Source organism: Macrosteles quadrilineatus, unplaced genomic scaffold (assembly GCF_028750875.1).
Source record: "Macrosteles quadrilineatus isolate MER2022 unplaced genomic scaffold, UCM_ALF_1.0 Scaffold_2__2_contigs__length_208266976, whole genome shotgun sequence".
NCBI classification, from domain to species: domain Eukaryota; kingdom Metazoa; phylum Arthropoda; class Insecta; order Hemiptera; family Cicadellidae; genus Macrosteles; species Macrosteles quadrilineatus.
In genome coordinates this window covers 24686172-24703754 of record NW_026542595.1, presented here as the reverse complement: position 1 = coordinate 24703754, position 17583 = coordinate 24686172, and the positions used below count along the sequence as shown (strand labels likewise).

At 34.2% G+C, this 17583-nt stretch overlaps 1 protein-coding gene across 2 annotated transcripts in view; it reads right to left on the bottom strand.

Annotated features, from left to right (window-relative positions):
* LOC128985911 (cell growth-regulating nucleolar protein) overlaps nt 1–17583 on the bottom strand; it is a 47615-nt gene that overhangs the window by 16799 nt on the left and 13233 nt on the right. For both annotated transcript variants that reach the window (XM_054405894.1, XM_054405895.1), the window contains exon 4: nt 6657–7539. In XM_054405894.1, coding sequence (XP_054261869.1) covers nt 6657–7539 — 883 coding nt within the window. The remainder of the gene's footprint in view (nt 1–6656; nt 7540–17583) is intronic.

Below are 17583 nucleotides of genomic sequence, written 5' to 3'. Positions count from 1 at the left end.
TTGTAGCCTGAATATTGATTTGACTCCGGTAGCCTGACCCCATAAGATTATACCATACCTCAATACTGATTCTACATAAGCATGATAAACCATTTTCAGAGTTTCTTTAGGAACACAGTCCCTTAAGTGCAGAAATACAATTGACATGGATCTAAGTTTACTTTTTAATTGATTCAGATGTACATCCCATTTAAGTGATTCGTCTATGTAAACACCTAGAAATTTATGAGACGTTGCCAATTTAAGGGATTCAATTTTATTACCATTGTTTCTGACAGAAAATTTTATTGTTTGCGTTTTTTCAAGATTAAGTTTTAATCCATTGTTCAAGAACCAACCTTCCATGTCATGAACCACATTTTCAAGAGAAGATAGCATTTCAGAAGTACTATTATTTTTTATCAAGGCTGTTGTATCATCTGCAAAAAGAATTAGTTCCTGATCAATAGCTTTAGGGAGGTCATTAATGTAAATTAGAAAGAATAGAGGACCTAAGATTGAACCTTGGGGCACACCTGCCGATAGGTTTTCCCATGGCGAATAGTACTTGATCTTATCCAGTGTTATTACAGTTCTTTGTTTTCTATTAGAAAGGTAAGAACTCAATAGAGAGTGACAACTTCCCCTAATACCATAATCACTCAGCTTGAGCTGAAGGACTGAGTGATCAACACAGTCAAAAGCTTTGGACAGGTCACAGAAAACACCAGCTGTAGCCTGAGACCCGTCCAAAGCCTGGGTAACCTCATTTATAAACTGTGTTAGTGCAGAACCTGTGCTTAAATTTTTCCTGAATCCAAATTGTTTGTTATAAAATAGATGATTGCTTTCAAAATAACTAACCAATCTCAAATTTATGACCTTCTCAAATATTTTAGAAAAATTACTCAATACAGAAATTGGACGGTAATTGTTAATATCCGATTTTAGGCCCTTTTTAAATATTGGTGAGATTTGGGAAAGTTTTAGTTTATCCGGAAAAATTCCATGTATTAAACACTGGTTAATAATTTGAGATAAAGGTTCAGCAATGATATTAACAGTGGCTTTTATCAATTTAATTGGGATCTCATCCCAGCCAACGGATGATTTGTTTTTTAGTGACAGAACAATCTTTTTGATTTCCTCCACATTAGTTAGCCTGAGGCTGCACAATGATATCCCATTATCATTACAGATATGTTTCACTGAAGCATGGACTCCATTGACAGTAGCCTTTTGAACATTTAAGTTACTTACTGTATTTGAAAAAAAATTGTTAAAAACTTTAGCAATACTTCCAGGATTACCAAGCTCATAACCATTTGTATCTTTCAAAACTATTCTTTCTTTTGGTTTTTGGTTTGTATTGCCAAGCTCTTGATTTACAATTTGCCAAGCTGCCTTAGTTTTGTTTTCTGATGTTTTTATAAAATTGCTATTCGCTAGTAATTTTGCTTTTTTTACAACTTTGTTAAATATGTTTTTATAATGCTTAACATATGTAATAAACTGTTGGTCATTACTGAGCTTGGCTTGCATGTGCAAATGTCGTTTTGTTTTACTTGAAATTTTTATACCTTGAGTAATCCAGTTTACAGAAAAAGACTTGGTTTTAGAATTATTACTATTATTTTTAAGAAACTTTGGAGGAAATATAGAATTAAAAGTCAAAAGAAAATCACTTAAAAAGTTGCTAAAGTTTTCATTTGGGTTCAGGACTGGATCAAATGTAAAATTAATATTTTGGTTTAGATATGTACAAAATTCATCAATTTTTCTATTTGAAATTATTCTTTTGGTATAGGAACTTGTATTATTATTATTACCAGTAGTCAAAATATTCTTATATTGCCCAGGGAGGCTCAGGAATATGGCGTTATGGTCAGATAAACCTAAATCATTATTCGATTTGTGGTCTACTTTATACATTTTTTTTGTAATCATGTTATCTATACAAGTAAATGAATTGGCAGTTATTCTAGTTGGCTCATTAAACTGCAAACAGAAACCATTACATTCAACAATTTCCTTAAACCTACTTGTGATTGCATCATCCTTTAAAATGTTTATATTAAAATCCCCTGTTATAAAAACATTTTTCCTTTTGGTTTTTTTTTGTAAACTAACAAGTAGCTTTTCAAGTTTGTCCAAAAACAATTTACTTGAATTATAATTTGGCACTGTATAAATGGAAAAAAATACTGAATTGAAATCTACAAGTTCGATAGCAGAACATTCAAAAATAAAATCTTCATTTAAATAAGAAAACTCCTGTACAGTTAAGTATTTACAATTATTATCAACTAATATACATGAACCACCCCTTAGGCTACTATTTCTTACATAAGAGTCAGCAATTCTAAAATTATCTATTGTATTGAGTAAAGAAATAGAATCATTATCCAACCAAAGTTCATTTAATGACATGACTTTAATATTTAATTTGGACTGTGATAAAAATAAATTGAGCTCTGATATTTTAGTAGAATTTAACCCTTGACAATTGTAGTGCATTACTAAATTAAATTTACTGTAAGTATCGCTGTTTTTTAATGAATCTGAGCTAATATTACTCTGAGCTTTTACACTGTTGAAATTATAAAATTTGTCTAGAACTAGTTTAGCAGGCATTTGGTCTTTGTCAGGATATCTTAGTTTAAAGACAAATGTAAGCTATTATCTAAGGAGGAATCTACATCTATCACCTCATTGCTCTCACCACTTGACACAACACATTTACTCTGCTTTTTGGCACTTGACACTGATGGTTTACTCTTCAACACCTCATTGTAGTTGAGATGACCAGGAACTGTTCGGGAGCCTGTGGAGCCAACATCAGGAACTTCTATTGCAGAGGGATGTTGTTGTGTTGAGGAATGTTGTTGTGTTGAGGGATGTTGTTGTGTTGAGGGATGCTGATCCGGTGATGACTGCTGTTGAGAGCTACTAGGTGGTGATTGTAGCTGAAGTTGAAATTGATGTTGTGAAATCACTTCTCTTGATTGTGATACTTTTTGTAATTCTTGTCGAAGTTTGAGGGTGAATTGGGGATGGGAGAGTCCATGATGGAGAACACGCTGAGCTCCTGGTTGCATGTTGGTGACAACTATGACCGGTACACCGGTGATATCATGAAACTCGCTTATCTTCATGGCAAAATGCTCAATCTGCACAAGATCTCGGACACACCCCATTGGGGAGCAGATTAGCACTCTGAAGCTCTTGGTCTTAATGTTATCTGTAAGATCTTTGAAAGCAGAGTTATAAGTATCCAGTGTGGGTTTGCCGTTGAAGTGTTCTTTGGTTATAAGGCTATATACCGTTGCTTGTTTAGGATTGGTCCTTTGGCATGTCAAAAAGTTTGTTATGCAATCTTTTAAATCAGGCTTCCCAAAGTGTTTCCTAAAAGCCACGGCCACACCCGCAGTCATTCTTCTTGGGTGATGGAAGTCGCCGGAGATGGTATGGGCGAAGGCTACAGAATTATCGTTCCTTAGCCCCTCAATTACCTTATACATATCTGCCTCCACCACTTGTATTCCCTTTGCCTTTTTGGTGATATCAAAAAAAGACTCCTCACAGAATACCGGCACCTTATCAGCCTGATTGTTTGAGCTATTTTTCAGGCGATTTAGGTTGTTTCCATAAATACAGAGCTTAATCATTTTTGAAATTTCTTTTTTCCCCGAACGGTTGAAGTGCAATCCATGCTTTGTGTACATTTGCCTTGGTAGTAAGTTGATGGGGAGAAATTTAGCATGATCACTTTGGCTAATGATTTTTTCAAGTTCCATGTTTATTAAGGCTACTTGGTTATTTAAACCAGGAACATCATGCCTGTAGGGCAAGCCTGCAATAATTAAATTTGTGTGAGCGGTCTTCTCAATAATCTCCTGATACTTAGCAGTTAGTTTATTGTCACCACCTACAATATCGTTGCAACCTCCAATGACAATAACTGTGTCGGATTTAGTAAACGTTTTAGTAAGTTTGTCAAGGCTGTTTACCACTCCATTTAGCTGAGCGTTTGGCTTGTAGATGACAGAAATATTTACATTTGTAGTAGGCCATATTTCAATGAGGTTTCTGTACAAATCCCTACCATGACTATCGGAAATCAACAGTAAATCATTTTTCTTTGAACTTTGAAGTCCAAGCTTGTAGTTTTTAATAGTCTTAGTAAGTCCAATTTCATTAAATTTCACTAAATGTTGAGGTGTGTGAACAGGCATTCTCTCAGATGTAACTGAATCTACTGGCAACTCCTTTAAAACAGGTGTTTCTTTAGATGACAATAATTCATATCTGTTAGATAGGTTGATTGAGTCAGTGACAACTTGTGATCTGTCTACAAATTTAGCAAAGTGTTTAGGCACTACAAAGCTGTCATCAGTAATTTCTGTAAGTTTTTCATCTTTCAGAAGCTGTATTTCATTTTTTAGTTTTTCATTTTGCAGACTTGAATTTTCAGAATCACTTTGAAGTAGTCTTATTATTTCTTTATGAGAGTTAGATTCTTCTGTAAATTTACTTTCCATATATGCAATTTTCTTCTTCAATGCTGCATTCTCTCTTATTAGTTCAGGGTCAGGTAACGGGTATGGTTGAATGGTTTCCATTAGATGTAAGTTCTGTCTTTTTAAGCTGTCGACTTGAGTTTGAAGCAATTTTAATCTCTTATTGAGTGTATGTAGTTCTTCACTTTCAACTACATCATTTTTATTGTTAGTCCCTCCTGAGGGAGTTTTTTCTATCAGTACATTTACATTGGCAACTGATGCGTTTTCTTTCAAATACATAATTTCTTTGTTTTTATCACTCAGTAACCCTTTTAAAGTATAATTTTCTTCTGATAAATTGTTTAGTTTCAGTTGTAGATTTTGAACTGTTTCCTCTGCCTCAAATTCTAATACTTGAAGTGATGATTCAACTTTTTCCTTTTCAAATTTCAATTGAAGCATGTCCTCGTTGGCTTTATTTAAAAAATTACTTAACTGATGTAATTTATCCTCCAAATCAATTGAGAATTCATTAGAGAAAACCTCTTCAAGTCCCGAGTGTAATGTTAACACTGACTTATCATTAGCTTGATTTTGACATAAGCTAGTCTCAGGTGTACTGGATATAACATCTAATATGTCTGCAGAGATAGCACTTTCATTGTGAGTGATGTTATTTGGAGTTTCCAAAGTGTTGCATTTAGTGGGTGATTTTATAACTGATTTGAAATCAAAGTCATCAATATTTAATTTGAGCTTATTTTCATCTATGTATTTTTTGAGTTGACATTTAGATCTGAATATTTTTCCCTTAGGAGAATAGTAGTAAATGTCAACTTTTCCTTTAGTTGTTCCTTTTTTTCGGGTAGTCTGTTTCCTTACCCACCCATCTATTGTATTTTTATCCATTTCTTTTGTCAAAAATTAACACTATTGACCAGGAAAACTGGATTGATCAAAAATTCAAACAAACTAAAAGGCAATAACTATTTGCAGTAAAAATAATATATGGTTCTGGTTTAGCTAAAAAATGCTGATAATTGATTTTTTATAATAATTTAATAAGTAAAATATTTTGACCTGTCAATGAAATAAAATAAGTACTGATATTATTGCAAATATCAATGTTTGTAAACACTGAGCTGGAGCTATCAGTCTACTGGCTCAAAGGTCAACTACTTGCACCTTGCTTCACTGGACTCTTATCTCTTGACCCATCTTATCTTAAATATTTTAACGAACCTGATTTTCCTTGAAATTTTATTTAATAAATCGTAAAATAACTGCAACTGGTTACTTGAACAAAAAAACCGGATTCTTACATGAGCACAGAAAAACAAACTGAACATTTACATGTAAAACACTAGGTTAAAAACACAGGATTAACATGGAATTATGGCAAAAACTGAGGAGCACAAGTTTAGCAGTTCCAACAGCAACAGGGACTTCCCCCTCTCCTCCTATACTAAAAAGAATACTGAATTAACACTGTGCTGCATTTCTTAGTAATTATTGAAAGAGCCGATTTGCAAACTATGGAAACATAGGAAAGTCATAGAACACCACCAAGGAGAAGAAATAGAAATAATGTTTTGTTTTTAGAATTTATAATAGTTATTATGGACAACCTAATGCGGCAATGAGTAAGGCTATTTGTAGAAAACAATAAACAAAAAAAAAGATCAGCTTTTGAAAAATGATAAGATATTTACAAGAAATGTTGATTATATCGATCTGTTATGTACATTTTGAATATTTCCATAATCTTTGAGTCGAATCTTTTAAAGTCATCAGAAATTATATTATGACTGTTATCCGTTTTAAAAAAACACCTGTAATACCTAGCAATTGCTCGAGTTCGAGCAACAGGGACACTATAGTTCGGCCGCTTAGTAAGCGACCTCCTCCAGCATTGGCTTAGCATTAGCGTGCAGGTCGTTTTCTAAGCAGCCGAACTATAGTATTACATTGTTATGTCAACTTTATTATACAAATACTTGTATCACTGTACTAGGGATCTTGTTAATCCTAAGTTTGAATTTCCCACAAAAAGGTGTTGTACAGCTGTACAACAGTTTTGTGAGTTGTACAGTCCCTCATTTCCAGCATAAAAACCTGTTCTCTTAAAATAAGCCTATGCACATAAATTATTAAGTGACGAAAAAGTGTTCTTACCATCTTCAGAATGCTCCTTTGTCCTTTTTTCTGGAACTTCGGTGTAACATTCTTCTAGCTTGCGTTTTTTATTTTCTTTACTATGTGCTTTTGTTGTTGAATGTCTCTCATCACATTCATTAGTATCCAAGGTCTTATTTTTCTTGGGTTTTTTCTTACAGTCATTGGCTTCTACATTAACTTGATTTTCATTAAGCGCATTGTCGCCTGTTTTTTCCAGCTCTTCAAGATACTTTTCATACTTCTTTTGTTTTTTTATTTGTTTTCTTGATATCTCTACTACATTCTCTTTACTGTCATCATGAGTACCATTTTTGAGATCAGAAACAGGCTTGTTCTCATTGATGCCTGGGGTTTCTACACCTTCTTGGTCCAAACTAAGTGATTTACATTTACGCTTTTCTTTCTTTGATTTCTTAGATTCAATACTATGCTTAACCTCATTAACAACTGTGCTGCTTTCATTAAGAGAACCTTCATTTTCTAAATTTTGAGCATCCATTTGGGTGGATTCATCAGTTAGCATTTTATTTTTTATCCTCTTTGGTTTGAACTTGGTTTGGTCGATAATATCAATTGATTCATCTGAGGGATTTTCTGTAGCAGGTAGTTCATTATTTGATATGACAGATTTATTTGATGATTTATTTTTCTTATTTGACTTAGAATCTTTGATGTTTTCATCAATCTTATCGTCCGTTACGCCGTTACTTTTGGCAGCCTCTTTCAAACTGACTATATCCTTTACTTGAGGTTTCTGTGCCTTGTCTTGCCGAGTAGTTGACTCAGTTTCCTTTTTACAAGCTTCCTCAATAACGTTGAAAACCCTTTGAATGTCGTCAGGGTTAAAAATTATTTTTCGAGCAACATTACGCAAAAAGTTCTGAAAAAAAAAAAACTCTTGGTATAGCATAACTTTCTTAAATTTTCTTAAATTTAGTTTGACTATTATAATGTAGGCTTATCCAATATTTGTAAATGAAGAACAAATAATACTGCCATAGACAAATTAAATAGCTCATAATAATAATAAATATCATAGGCTAAGGCTAGGCATTGTAAACTTAGTATTGAAAAAAATAGACTAGCCTCTCTTGAAAAGTAATTCCTGTTTACTTACAAACTGAATGAGTTGTAGTTTATTCACCCTACCACGCAAGATGAATATATGACTTTAGGTAAGAGGTATAGGCTACATTGCAAGGTTTTCAAGACTGGCGAAGTGGTGTTATAGTGTGACAGAGAGGGGTTAGTGGACTGGCCAGGCTATGCTTCTAAAAGGAAATTAAAGAATTGTAAATGTAATATTTCATTTCATTTCATTCATTATTTAGTATTAAGTTTTTTTTTATGTTAACTTCTATTCATACACCTAATAGTCACTCCTCAGAAAGACTGTCCTAATATTCATTTTCCTAATTTATATAATTTCATTAATATATTCAATTAATCATTAATAATATTCATTCCATAGCCTATATTTTTTTTTACAACGCCCACAACCTAATTATTTATTAAATATGTAAGAGAATTGCAATACATCAAAATTTCTTATAATATCATTTCAAAATTAGTCAAAATTAGAAGCAGTGAAAGTGATCCCATGTGTTCAACAATCAGTGATGTGAACAGTGAGATGGAAAGAGAAGGAAGCCATTGGAGAAGTTGAAATTGTTAGAAGAAGGAGTCAAAATTTTACCTAAGTTAAATCAAATTCATTTATCAAGAATCAAGTTCATTTCAAGTTTCAAGTTATATCATATAGTAGCCTAAACCTCAAGAGGACTCAACTCAATCATTATCTTCAAAATTAAGTATAACCTTTTCTTTAAACTCTTTTAAATTTTGTGCTAATTGGACTTACCTTTTGGACAACACCAAAATTAGATTTTTCATTGTTGGGATTTATAAGTTCAACACCTTAATTAGGCCTATTTGGACACTATTACATTTATTAATTATTAGCATTCAAGCCAGCACGACACCCTACCCTGAGATGGATCACATCTAAATTATTTGAACCTTCAAGTTATTATTCAAATTTATCTTTTATTTCAATTTAATTTTAACCCCATACACCATTGTCAATCCTTTCATTGTAACGTTAAGCCTTTTCTCATTGCATGTTAATTGTTCATTTGTTTAAATAAAACACCTTTTGTAATCCTTATCTTTGTTAACTTATTAACTTTGAACATTTATAGAATAGGCCTAGCCTAAATGAATATTGTAAGGTGAGTTTACAAATTGGCGCACCAACGTGTTGGCTTGAATAGCTCATTAACTTTATTGCAATTCTCACCATAACTAGCCTATAAGTTTGTTAGATTTAAGAGTTTGCATTGTTATTTAATTTGTCCCGTAATTGCCCCTGTTCCCAAAATAATCAACACAACAACATCGCATATTTAATAACCACGCATGACCTAACACATTTTATATTAACATGTCGGAAAATAAGTATAATTTACGGCCTAAACGAAACTACCCGTCTCTGGATAGATTGTCGAGTTCAAGTAACGACGCCGACGATGACATAAATGACAGAACACACGGCAGCCATTTTGAGCAACGAGCAGAACAACAACTAACCCGAGAAGAAGCCTCAAGTTGCAACGACCACCAACCGTTCACCGGATCCATTGACCAATCAGACAGCGTTGATCATTCGACTTTACCCGCCTTTGTTCCGCCACACGAACTGCCTCTAGCCGAAACGCCACCGACCAAAAACACAATTATTGTGCCGTCGTGCCGAATGCAACCGGACTTAAACGACGTTACCCGAACCTCGATGGACGATATTGCAGACAGCCGTCGAACAGCTGATATCACTCAAACACAGTCTCAGTCCGTTCATAATGTGAATCACGAGCTCATTCCGACACTTCAACTGATGAATTAAACGTCACAAATCCTCCAGTACAGACACCCACAATCGATATGAACATGTTAGTTAACCTTATGACCAACTTGAGTAATAAGTTTGAACAAACCAGTGCTGAATTAAAGTCAGACATCCGTGAAACGAAAAACGAAATCCGTGAAACTAAATCAGAAATCCAAGAAATAACAAAACTGCAGATTAATCAAACTGAAGCTAAACTAATTCAAACCTTTAACAATAAAATAAACGAAACCTACCAAGAAATCCAAGCTTGTAGAAACGCATTTGAATCACAAATACGTGAAACTAGAGAAAGTCAAATTGAAATAAAGTCAGAAATAAATGCCATAAAATTAACACAAAGTATTTTAACTGTAGAAACAGCTAAACTAAATGATCGGCTAATGTTAAAAATTGAAGACTCTCAAAATCAGTTGAAGCAATTTGTTGTTAATAGCATATCAAAACAACAATCTAATTCAGAAATAGAGCAGAACAAATTCCAAGAACAAATAATCTCTACCGTAAAATCACAGTTAGAAGAACATAAATCTAATTTTGAGCAGAAAATAGAAGAAATCACAGTTAAAACACAACTTGACAATGAACGTAACTCAAAAATAAATTTAACTGCCCTACAAAATGAAGTATTGCCTAAAATCACCCTACAAACTAGATTAATTGAAACACAACAGCTCGAAATTCAAACTCTCAACCAAAATTTAATCAAATGTGAGTCTGAAGTAAACAACTTAAAGCAAGCTAACCCAATAAATGGACAAGCAGGTGCGATTCAAGTAATCTGTAGCGGTAATGAGAACAATGATCGTCAATTGCCGAAATTTAATGGACGAAGCGGTAACCCAATGGAATATCTGCGCAAACTTAAGCGATATTACGAGAGAGGGATCGAAAGGAATATGAACTGCGATCAAACCGAATACCTTAAAGACCTATTGGAAACGTCATTTGAAGGACCCGCATCCCGATGGTTACAACTAATCAGATCAGACATTCTTGATTGGGACCATTTTGTTAAGGAATTTGAGTGCAAATATTGGAGTCAAGCCGTCCAAAGAGGAATAAAAGCCAAGATTGAGTCTGAAAAATATCGAGCTAATGGAACTTTGAGCCGTACGGAATATTTAACCGAACGTGTACTTTTATTGCAATCCATCTCCCCTAGTTTAAGTGAAGAGGAGATCGTATCATTATTGGCAGAGCGATTCGATCCAATCATCCAGGACAGTGTTAATGTGCAAAATATCACCACAATAAGAGCCATGGAACGACTTCTACAGATGGATGACATTCGAGACGGACCGAAGAAAGTTAAGAGCTACAACAACAGTCATCAGAACAGCAGACCGTCTAGCCCTAACATACAGAACCCGCAACGTTACCATGATCGATCTACTAACCAACAAGCTTACGTACCTAAGATGAACCGCCAGAACTTCCAACACAGCGATAACTATGCACAGAACAACCAACATCATAGAAATCAACAAAATTACCGATACAACAGAAACAATGGTAATGAGTCCCAACAGTACCAACGGGTGCACCGAGACTACAAACCATATCAGCGTGACCACTACCCAGACCGGAACTATGGCCAAAACTACAAATATAATAATAATCACCCTACCAAGGAACAGAACCAACTATGTACGATGTATAGGCAAAATTCCAACTCGCCTAATAACCCGAGTACTCCACCCATGAATCCACAACTAAACAGCCACCATTCAAGTTCTCGTGTTTCACGATCTCCACAGAGGTCGGAAAACCACTCGGCGCTGTAGATTACGGCCGAGAAAGAATTATGTCAACTGATTCTTCATTGAATACAGCGCCAAAATACGAAATCCTCGGTCAATCTAGGAATCATATACTTAGCCATATTCAGACAAATAATATATTATGTGATAAAAACTTTCTCTTAGAAGATGAATCCGAAACTAATGTCAACAAAAATTACATTCAAATTAACTGCCCAGAAATTAACATAAAATTAAATAACATCAACACAAATGCCTTAATTGATTCAGGTTCGTCAGTTACATGTATAGCCGAATCATGGTTTCAAGAAAACAGAATAAACCTACAACCATTTGAAGAACTTCCTGTAAATAATACCGTTATAAAAACTGCTGTAGGAGAAAAGAGTAAGCGTGTTTCCCGAACAATATATGTCCCAACCACAATTAATAAACATACCGTGCTTACTGAATATTTAATAGTGCCAAACTTAATAAAGCCAGTCATCCTTGGAGTCGATGTACTATCCGCCCTTAAAATGGATTTGAATTTTGATACAAATGAAATCAATATGCAAATCAACAATAATAATGTTACAGTGAAGTTTAATTTGTGTCATCATGAGGGACAAATATGTCAAATAGTAGTTAATAATAATAGCCATAGGCCAAATAATAATATAAATGATAATTTTGATAATATGATGTACGATGTGTACCACAATAACGTAATATATAATGAGTGTGATAGCACAACACACAACTTCAATGATCAACAAAGTAATCCACTAAAGGACAGCACATTGACATTTGAGGAGATTAATACATATCGCCAAACACATCAAACTATTAAATAAAATGCAAAAACGTTTTCTCTGAAGAATGAAGAGATATCTTATTCAGACCTTATCACATATCTGCTTCAAAATGATCGTAGAAGAGGAGATAGAAAATAGTGAAGAAGATCTCGGACATAAACTCTAAAAACATTGTGTAAATAAAATCCTATAATCAATCCATATTAATCAAGTGTCATAAATTATATTAGAGGAGATCGTCATGAACCTTAATCGCGAGTGCGTGTACCCTTTTCCCCATTTCCCAAGTGAAAACTGTGAAAACATATCCTTAACATTGCTTCTATTGATATTCCCCTGTGTCAGGTCATGAACTATCTTAACCCTCAATAATTTCCCCATTTATGTTTTGTTCCTGTGTTTATGTAAATTTAGATTAAGAAGTTTCTAATCATCATCATCTAAAAGTATCAATCATTTAATGTGACCCATAACTGGCTTTAAATATAATTCATACTAAAAGATTCATGAATTCCATTTCATATTCACTGACATTCATATCACTGACAGTACTACAGGTATTTAACCTTTTTATTAGTAAATTACGTGATCCAGAGGCTAAACATGTTCAAATTTCATATTCGTTCGAAATTTGTCCTTCATTCCATATCATACAAATTTCTGAGGAGATAAATTGTAATATTTCATTTCATTTCATTCATTATTTAATGAATATTGTAAGGTGAGTTTACATAAAATAAGAGAGTAGACAGATAGTCATCTTTATTTTAATTAGTAACAAAGCCGTCACATCAATCATTCTACCCCTTCCACCAACTTTGTCTTAAGCTAAGAGCCATGTGTTTGAGGTGTGTAGGGTCTTTACAACATGGCGACTTAACTGAGTGCACTGGTAATACAAGTAAAAGGATCCATCAACCCTAATACAGGCTGTACAGTCGAATACAGGTGTACAGGCTGAATAGTTTATTAGGCCTACTTATAAAAACACACAATGGTTTTACTTTGAAAAAGAAAAAAAAACACCTGGAGATACCATGGATGGTTACCGACATATCGAATTTCATCAAAATCGAGCTACAGGTATGGTCTGTAGCTCAGTACACTTCCACACATACAGACAGACAGACACACACACATGGACAGACATCACTTTGAAACCCCCCTCCCCCCTAAAATTTCGATGAAAACAATACTTTCTCCATATACTATGCATAGGGGGAGAAAGTAAATAGGTACTAGGGAACTAAAGGCCCATTGTCCAAGAACGCGTCTGTTGCGTCTGACGCTGAGTAATAGACGCTAGCGATGGACGCTCAGTGACTGCTAAGCATTGATTTCAATGGGCCCGTTGTCCAAGGGAGCGTCTCTAGCGTCTGACGCTTGAGACGCTGAGCGTCTGACGCGGGGCACTGCTCCGGGAGCAGTCGGGATCGCTGACGGCCAGCGTCTATTGCATTGTTGTTTCTGTGTTCTCCCGTATACTCCATAATATACAGTATCTTAATGTAATGGCTATAGTCAAAGAAATATAGAATATGACCTAAAAAGATAGCAAGATAATGTTTTAGGGTTTTATTTTGTAGTGTTGAGTCTGCTGAGTGATATACTAAAGGTTGCCAAAAATCGGTCCATGGGAAACCCCCTAAAATCATTATAAAAAATGGTGGCTTTTCCCAACATTGGAAAAATAATAAAAAAAGATTCCACATACATTTTTTATGCACATTTTCTAGATATTGACTTAAGATCACCACCAGTATTTATTGGGTGGTTAGTACTTCATTTTGATAGGAAACACGTTTATGGCCGCCATCTTGGATCCGCCATATTGGATATACATATTGTTTTTATGTAATGATAGTTTTGTGACACATCATTTACAAAACTAGATTTTCATGCTAATTTCAATGCGGGAATCCGTTTTTATTTTTTTTCGTTTTAAAGATATTCAAACGAAAACTCTTCCCCATACATTTCTTATAGACGTTTCGTACTTTTATATATTTTTTTTAATATCTCCAGCTTTTATTAACGCTTGCAGTTCGTTTCAACCTTAAAATATTCAGTAATGTAAGGGCTTCCATTTGAGTTATTGATAATTAAAATCAGACGAGTTAGAGACCCGCTACGAACAAAAACACAAAATTAAATCAAAATTAAATTAAAGTTATAGTCTAAAATAATTCACCAAAGTATTGACTTTTATTTTAGCTATGGATTACATATTGGGAGTTATTTAGAATAGGAGATATCTGTATTTAAGTAAAGAAAATTTTCAAATTAATAATAAATTAGTGTTAAATTAAATTATTACAACTTAAACTTTAAAGGATTTAACGGAACTTAAACTGTTTCCATTAAAAGTAAAAAAAATCACTTAACAGACTCGTGTCTGCATTAAAGTGGTTTTTGATAGTATTCTAAAATATCCTTCCTCACTTCTCTTTTTGAAAACACTGTGGGTACACAATCGAGGTTCACTAAAGGTCCAGAATTTCCTCGTTTTCTATCTCTTCGATGAATAGGATCTTCAACACTTGGCTCTTAACGCTAATAGTGAGAGCAAAATCAATTTTAACACAGTCAGCAACCAACTGTTAAACTGAATAGACGCGTTCTTGGACAACGGGCCTCTAAGCGATCGACGCTCAGCGATCATCGCTCTGCGTCAGACGCAACAGACGCGCCTTGGACAACGCAGCTTAACAGTGAAGCGTATTATTTTCCAGGAGGGTTTCATCTCACTTTAAAATGTAAAAACCAATCGAAATTTTTTTTTTTAACAGTACAAATAAAACAACGATACAAATGCAATTATTGTACAGCAGTGAAATTTAACTTTACAGTTCAATAAACAGGCAATTTTGTAATGGTTTGTAGTATTAATATATTAGCATATCCAACTCTAACAAAAATAATGTTTAAGAAGTGGGTGATTGAAATATGTGGAGTTTGTACTACTGCTGATTACATGCTAATACAGCATGTGATCGTACAGTGCAACAGAAAATGGTGGAATACTGTGCTCATACAGCGCAGTCTACTTGGAATGCCCGTCCGTCTCTCTGTCTGTCTACCTGCTCTGTACATTATAAACTAGCGGTACAGGCTTTGGGCTTTCTCATAATTTATGAGTGAGCTTTTGATTCCTAACTATGCAAGCACCAAAATCGTAATTTGAGAATAAAGTTGTATGCTTGATGTTCTAGGCTGCTTGTGAGAGTCAATAATAATTGTCACATTGTTCAACGTTCTTCTGCATTTTTAGCTTTGGAGGTGTTAAAACAACCTTTAATGGGGTCTTAAGTCTAATTTGTCTAGTATTCTAAAATTGTGGAGACCGCTTGAATATTATTAAAGTGATTCAGCTTGATTCACTAACCCGTTCTACTGATAATCAAAGCAGCCATTTTATATATTTGTATTTCCTTTTTCTCATATTTGACTTACATACTATACTATAGGCTACAAAAATAAGTACAAAAGCGGACATCAGTAATTCCAAATTACTGCAGGTAAATATAGGTGTTGCATTTGGTCGGGTGAGTGCTAGGTCCTTCCTGGAAATATAAACCCCAAGGAGGTGCACTGTAAAAGCACGCTCTTAAACAGCACGACACCCTACTGCTAATCATACTAATCATACCTCCCGGGAGCGGGAATCTTGCCAATGTTAAATTTGTCATCTTTAGGCACACTTATCTTCAAAAGGTGGAAAGCTATGGCTTTCAAAATTGTTCAATATTTGTAGAGACTTTGGGATTTGTAGAGACTAACATCTAACAATTTGTTTAGATAAAATTAATTTTCAATTTTTAATAGGAATATTGTGTTTTAGTCTACCTGAGGAAACCATTAGTTAGTGACAACAAAATTTGAAGTTCTCATTTTGAAGGCATACTGACTAAATAATTATTTCCTTTGAATAATTACTAAGCAAAACATTTTTAATTATTTAAACGATTTCAGAAGCTAGGCCCCCATATGGCTTTCCACAATATTAATAGAATTGTTTTATCACATCAACATTCAGACTGGAGTCGGACACTATGATGCTTTTATTGTTGGATGGTGTAGTACATATTTTTACTAGTAGGCCTACTTAACAGTTATGTAAGTTATTTTAATCACTTAACAACAGCTTTTATCAATAAGACAAATAAATAAGGAAATAGTACGGCATTCTCATACCTAAAACTCGCTTCTCGCGTCTATATTTACACGAATCATTGTCTTATTCTTACATTTTTTTACAAATCTTTTTTTACAAAGTTCTTATTTGTGAAAATGTTTCACACAAAAACGAGAATTATTTTAAGATGTCTAATTTGGCGGAAAAGAATAGCATTAAGACATTGTTGCTTACGCGGCGGATCACTTAGAATCTTAGAACACTGTAGGTATTATTAATTTTTAATTGAGCTTTCGTAATTATTCTTGCATCCAGGCACATCACATCTATCTGGCATGCTGTAGTAACAAGTTCAATGTCATTACGAATGATTAAGGGTAGTAGAAACGCGATTATGTACGTCGGTACGCGACTCCTCCATTCACTGTAATGGTAAGACGACCGCGCACCAAGATACGGATGTTAAGTAAGGCACAACGTTTTTAATCACACTTGGTTTGGATGTGCTAACAAAACTTGATCAGAAATGGTTACGGTATTTGTAAACAACTTTTAATGTAACCATATCAGTGACAGCTAGAAGTGAGAACTAATCCAAACAGCTGATCGTTATTTCATAAAATGTAATAGTAAACATTGGGAGAAAATCTGACAAAAATCTAACAAAATTGGGTTTCTGTTGGTCCGTTATTTTGTTTTCAAAGAAGCGAGGCCAAGTTTTTATAGCCAAAGACACTCTCGTTTAATGATGTTAGGACACCAACGTTATAATTATGTGTACTGTGAATTTTATTGGATGTTTTCGTTTTATTTTAGGGAGTTTCTATTCAGACCTACTGGAAATTGTGTATAGTATGAGTAATTGTATTGTGTTGATATTGATTATGGAAGAGGCAGGTATGCGATGGAATTGGAAGGTGATATCGTTGACTAGGCCTATACACTTTCTCAATATTGATAATTACTCTTTCTACGGTAGGCTGCTATAATATTTGTCTTTATACGTGTAAGCTAGCTGTTCTGATTTATACACAGTTTTAACTGACTACTCCCATACGTAGGACGGGGTAACACCTCGTCTATATAAATAAAATTATAGTTTTGTCTGTACATTGCTTAGAATTATGCAGTTTTTGGTTATTTTTACGTTTCATAGCCTAAGAAAGCCGAAACGAATCTTATCTCAATTTCTGTCTGTCTGTTTGTCTGTTTGTCCATTCTGACAATCCGTCTGTGACGCCAAAATGTCATTTTACGCGGCCTACTCCTAGAAAACTAGAGTACCGATCAAGGTTCTAATCATTTTTCTGTATTTACTGGATTG